The following is a 6,657-nucleotide window of genomic DNA, read 5'->3' as shown; positions in this document are numbered from 1 at the left end:
GTGGTCGATAGCACTACATATGTAAACCGTGTTTACCCTGAGTAACCAGTGATCATCAAGTCTAGTGTTGACGTTCAGTACTAGTGTCTACATACAAAACTTTGAAAGCTTGCGATCGCCAGTGACGTTCACCTGGAACACCAGAGTCAGGACCGTTGGAGCTGCTGCGCCGCCGCCACCTGAGTGACGTGGGAGTGTTCAAAGGTTAGTGGATTGCATTTACTTCTTTCCTCATGATTCTTGGTTGATTGCAAGTGCCTACATAAATTCATTTATTTAAAGAGCCAAAACCGATTATAGGAAACCTTAATACAGTCCCAGATATTATTCCTGAGCCCGAACATTGGCCTTCGGAGCCGGATATTGGCCTACGTAGTCGGATTTTGGTCATTTCATTCTTATAGGTCCTTCGAATACTTTGATTTAACTTTAATATTACTATATAATCGGTCTAGTTACAGATAAATCTTAATTCTTTTGTTACAAGTAGATACTTTAGTCTACCTACACATACGTAATTCATTTCGTTGATAAACTTACTTATTTGTAACATTAATACTTAGTAAAATCCTTAATAATTAATACTTATACTAAATAATATTAACTTGGTAGCTACGTAATATTGTAACTGCGTCGCTTAAAATGGCGACCCGCAGGAAAGTTGAAGTCGAAGGAGACGAACAAGATATTCGTCACAGAGTTTGTACTCATAATGCAGTTAAGCAAAGACTATTCTCTCAGGTTCAAAAACTATACGATACTTCTTTGAAAATATGTTCGAATCCTGAATCTGTAGACATCGACATGTTTTTACTTCGTGCCTCTGAAATTAATTCTATTCGCGAGAAATATGAAAAGGTTACAATTAATATATTTGAACTAGAAGTTTTGTTAAATCCTAAAATACAGTTTAATTCTAGTGAATTAGATAGTTTTGATGATTTATTCTTCCAAATCAAAAGTTGTGTTAAAAACCTTGACTCAAAAACAGAAAATAACTCGTCAGATAATTCATCTAAAACCGAAATAAATAGTCGTCCTAGGTTACCTAAACTTGAGTTAATCTCCTTTGACGGAAACATAGAAAACTTCACAACCTTTTATGAGACATTTTGCTCCTTAGTTCATAACCAAAAAGGCATATCAAACATTGATAAGTTTCACTATTTGTTGTCATGTGTTAAGGGTTCTGCCCTCAGTGTTATTAAAAGTGTACCGATTACATCATCGAACTATGATGTGGTATGGAAAGCCCTACTTGATAAGTACCAAGATCAACGTATGCTGGCTAGTAAATACCTTGATAAAATGTTAACTTTTCCACCCATTTTAAAAGAATCTCCTTTAAGTCTAAATAATTTTATTGAAATCTTTGAAAATTCCTACAAGGCAATTTGTTCACTTAATATACCTAACCTTCATAGTTACGTCATCTGCCATATTGCGTTAAAATCACTTGATCAAAATACTCGCAAATTATTTGAGCAAAGCATTGATCAAACAACAATTCCTTGTTATGAAAACTTAATATCCTTTGTGCAAAATCATGTTAAAGTATTGGAACATTCACAAACGTATACTTCAAATATAATTATACAAAATAATGGCACACAACGTAACAAACAACATTTGAATTTAAACACTAATAATAATAAAAACTTAACTTCACGTAAGAATTATACTCAAACAACGAACAACAAAAACAAATTGAATAATTATGCATGTCTTCACTGTAACGAAAATCATATGATTTTTAGGTGTACAAAGTTTCGTAAACTGACACCAACACAGCGTATTAGCCGTGCTAATACTTTAGGGATTTGTCATAATTGTTTAAAACTAAATCATACAGCTGATGAGTGCCGCAGCGAGTTTCGATGTTACACTTGCGGACAAACGCACCATGATTTGTTACATGTCGACTATAACAGCAGTGCACCCGCGGCCGCCGGCCGGCACCCTCTCCCTGCGCCGCCCGCGCCTGTTGACGCGTCAATCATGCACTCGCGAAATGACAACTGCTACTCATCGTTATCAGATAGCAAACAATATTCCGTTATATTAGGTACGGCTATAGTTAACGTTGTTGATGTTTTCGGTAAGGAGCAGCCGTTTCGTGTGTTAATCGACTCAGGCGCACAATCTAACTTTATTACTATAAATTGTTTAGAACGGTTAGGTTTAAGACGTTATAAATGTCCTTACAATATTTATGGCTTATCGGGTGAAAATGTAAAAACGTATGGTATGACGACATGTACACTAAAACCTAGGTATAACTGTGATCCGGTATTCACAATAGATGCCGTAATCCTTTCAAAAATAACTTCTGATTTACCCACTTCTAATATTTCAGAAAATATTGTTAAAAAATATAATAATTTAGTTTTAGCGGATCCTTTCTTTTACAGACGTTCTGTAATTGATATTATTTTATCGGGAGACGTTTTTCCACACATTTATGATGGAAATCGAATCGTATTCGGTCCCTCCCTTCCGTGTGCGTTGAGTAGCGTATTCGGGTACGTAATTACAGGGAGACTTGAAGTACCGTGTGCTTCAAATAATTTAAGCGTTTCTATGACTTCAAACTTAGTGTCGTACACTAAGGACGATGACGTCATCGATACTTGTCTTCGGCGATTCTGGGAGATTGAAGCCTCACCGTGTGAGGTACCTCCAGATCCCCTAGAACAAGAAGCGGAAAATATATATTCATCGCGTACGTATCGCGACGCAACTGGCAGGTACGTGTGCCCGCTGTTGCTGCGTGAGCGCCGCGCGCCGCTGGGAGACTCCCGCGCCGCCGCCGAGCGCCGCCTGCTGCAGCTGGAGCGCCGCCTCGCCCGGGACGATGGTCTCCGCGACCAGTACGTAGCCTTCATGCGCGAGTACCAGCAGCTGGGTCACATGGAGCCTTACACCGGGGACGAGCCCAGTCAATACCTTATTCCGCATCATCCAGTGGTTCGCACCGCCAGCGCAACTACACCGGTTCGAGTCGTTTTCGATGGCTCAGCTCAAACTTCGAATGGAGTTTCGTTAAATGACAACCTTTTAATCGGCAAAAAATTACAGCAAGATCTTTTAAAAATAATAATCAATTTTAGACTTTATGACATTTGTTTTACGGCTGATATTACAAAAATGTACAGATGCGTTCTAACAGACCCCTCTGAGCGTAAATACCAACACATTTTATGGAGGGAGTCACCTAATGAGCCCATACAAATATTTGAATTAAAAACAAATACATACGGTTTACGTAGTGCACCGTTCATAGCTGTGCGTACGTTACGTCAGCTGGCACACGACGAGGCGAAGCGACACCCGCGAGCAGCGAGCTTGCTGCTGCACGGGTTTTACGTCGACGATCTTCTGGGATCTACACCCACGCTGCAAGACGCTTGCACGTTGCAAGATGACGTTATCGACATATTGCAGCGCGGTGGGTTTACACTCCGGAAGTGGGCGAGCAACTCACCTGAGCTTCTCGCTCGGGTTGGAGTTGACCAGTGCGCGTCTATAAACTTTGATGAGGATTCTGCGTCTTCTTTAAAAATCCTTGGATTAAAGTGGGATCCAAAAGACGATTGTTTCTCGTTTCAATATAATTTAAAAGATAATATTTTCGCTAAACGTTCAGTATTAAAATTATTAGCAAGCATTTTTGACCCTGTAGGTTTTCTAGCACCGTGTGTTTTTTTGGCTAAATGCCTCCTGCAGGATATATGGAAACTTAGCAAAGGCTGGGATGAACCCCTGCCGTCTGATCTTTGTGAGAGATGGAAAACGTTTATTTCATCTTTGTCAACCTTGTCTGAGCTCCGCATTGAGCGTCATTTATTAATAACGGACTTTTCTGACGTTCAGATAGTTGCGTTTTGTGATGCCTCGACGCGCGGGTATGCGGCTTGTCTGTACGTTCGTAGCGTAGACAAGAATAACATTGTTAAAACTAGGCTGCTCACTTGTAAAACTAAAGTAGCACCAATTAAACCTCTTTCAATCCCACGATTAGAATTGATGGGATGTGTTTTATTATCAAAATTAATATTATTTTTAAAACAAAACCTTAACAATTTTAATTACAAAATCATAGCTCTGACAGACTCTAGTGTCGTACTTGCATGGTTGTAAACGCCACCTTACAAATTAAAAACGTTTGTTAGCAATCGTGTTGCCCAAATAATCGAAGCAGTGCCGTCAAACTGTTGGTATCACGTTAGTAGCGACGAGAATGTGGCGGACGTGTGCTCGCGCGGTACAGCACCCGCGGCCCTCCTCGCCGACCAACAGCTCTGGCTGCATGGACCAGAATGGCTCACGAGAGACTTTCAACAGTGGCCGATTACCACATTTTATGTTAGGGACGACACTGATATTTTAGAGTTAAAATCAAATACGGAGAGTTTTAATTTGTTGAGTAATAAAGAACCGTCGGATCATGAACTGTTTTTAAAATTTTCAACTTTTAATAAATTGCAGCGCGTCACCGCTTGGTGCTTGCGATTCATTAACAACTCACGTAATAAAAATTGTGATAGATATTTTAAAACTTTGACAACTATTGAATTAAATTCTGCACATAACCTTACAATTAAATTAACTCAAAAACAATTTTATTCCAACGAAATTAATTCACTTAAAAATAATACGTTAATAATTCAAACCTTGAAAAGTTTATCTCCATTCTTGGACGAAGCAGGGTTCCTCAGGGTGGGGGGTAGAATCTCACAGGCAAGTCTACCTTGTAGTCGTAAACATCCCTTGCTTTTACCTAAACGTAGTCACATTACAACTTTGATTATTGAACATTTCCATCGTAATTATTTACATGTAGGGCCTCGTACGTTACAAGGTATAATTAGTCAGAGGTACTGGATCGTATCCGCTCGTAGTGTCATACGCTCCGTTCTCCCACGTTGCGTCACGTGCTTCAAGTGTAGTCCACGGTTGGCTCAGCCGAGTATGGGGACGTTACCTAAGCCTCGGTTAGAACCCAATAAGGTTTTTCATCACGTTGGTGTTGACCTTGGTGGACCCTTTAACGTAAAAGAGCACAAGAGGCGTAACGCTAAGTTATACAAAGTATATCTTTGTTTGTTTGTCTGCTTTTCCACAAAAGCAGTACACCTTGAGGTCCTCACTGATCTGTCATCGGATTGCTTCTTAGCCTGTCTAGACAGGTTTACCGCTCGTCGTGGCTTGTGCTCAAGTTTATACTCAGATTGCGGTACAAATTTTGTAGCAGCAAACAAGCACTTACAAGACGTCGTTAAATTTCTTAGTAATAACGGAGTAAAAACTTCTATTTCTGATGGCTGTTCAGCTCGAGGTATTACATGGAAGTTCAACCCTCCAAGCGCCCCCAGTATGGGAGGTCTTTGGGAAGCCGGCATAAAGTCGGCGAAATATCATTTATTGCGTGTCGCAGGTGACAAGTCCCTCACGTTTGAGGAATTGTCAACACTTTTTTGCAAAGTTGAAGCCGTGATGAATTCACGACCGCTTTGCTCTCTTTCAGATAACCCAAACGAGTTTGAAGTTTTAACAGCTGGACATTTTTTGATTGGCCAGAGCCTGCTCGCAGTGCCTGAGCACAATTTACAGGACGTTCCTATTAATTTATTGTCTAGGTGGCAATACATTCAAAAATGTTCACAATCATTTTGGAAACTTTGGTCACATGATTACTTACACACATTACAACAACGGTCAAAATGGCATGTATCCCCACCTAATTTGAAGGTTGGTGACCTTGTTTTAATTAAATCGGATTTAACTCGCCCTTTGCAATGGCCATTAGGTAGAGTCATTGAAACGTTTCCTGGTCCTGACGGCGACGTTCGCGTAGTCAGTGTCCGGACAGTTAATCGTTGTTTTAAGCGGCCAGTTAATAAGTTATGTCCGTTACCATTTCGTCATTAAATATTTAAAACTTAACATTTGTAATGTTAGGTATTGTTGTTACATAAATAGGTTAAGTTTATTTGGTATCCATAGTCATAATTTACTTTTTATAATTCTTATTATCTTACTAATTACATAAGTTTTTTTTATATTTTTTTTTATAGAGTTAGATGACTCTAATTTTATTAAATACATAAATAAATACTTTAATTTTCCTTTACCTGGAAATCATTACAATGATTTCGGTGGGGGGTATGTACGGTACTTGCTGATTTTTATTAGGAATCATGAGGGTAGTTGTACGTGCTCCAATATCCGATGACACAAGTCGCGCTTGGGTTGACAAGCGGACAGAGACAATTGATCTTTGCTCGGGCGTGGTCGATAGCACTACATATGTAAACCGTGTTTACCCTGAGTAACCAGTGATCATCAAGTCTAGTGTTGACGTTCAGTACTAGTGTCTACATACAAAACTTTGAAAGCTTCCGATCGCCAGTGACGTTCACCTGGAACACCAGAGTCAGGACCGTTGGAGCTGCTGCGCCGCCGCCACCTGAGTGACGTGGGAGTGTTCAAAGGTTAGTGGATTGCATTTACTTCTTTCCTCATGATTCTTGGTTGATTGCAAGTGCCTACATAAATTCATTTATTTAAAGAGCCAAAACCTATTATAGGAAACCTTAATACAGTCCGCTATTATTCCTGAGCCCGAACACCTTCATTCATCGTTCTTGTTTAGTA

General features: G+C 39.7%; 1 protein-coding gene across 1 annotated transcript; it reads left to right on the top strand.

Moving 5' to 3' along the window:
- The first annotated feature begins 619 nt into the window (after window positions 1-619).
- LOC126977954 (uncharacterized) lies at window positions 620-6,376 on the top strand. The gene is made up of 2 exons (XM_050826663.1): window positions 620-2,098; window positions 6,196-6,376. Exons 1-2 carry the CDS (start codon window positions 643-645, stop codon window positions 6,333-6,335), a joined length of 1,596 nt encoding a protein of 531 aa, XP_050682620.1. The 5' UTR covers window positions 620-642; the 3' UTR covers window positions 6,336-6,376.
- Window positions 6,377-6,657: the final 281 nt, after the last annotated feature.

Source organism: Leptidea sinapis, chromosome 46 (genome assembly GCF_905404315.1).
Source record: "Leptidea sinapis chromosome 46, ilLepSina1.1, whole genome shotgun sequence".
Classification (NCBI taxonomy): Eukaryota; Metazoa; Arthropoda; class Insecta; order Lepidoptera; family Pieridae; genus Leptidea; species Leptidea sinapis.
This window is presented reverse-complemented; position numbering and strand designations above follow the sequence as displayed.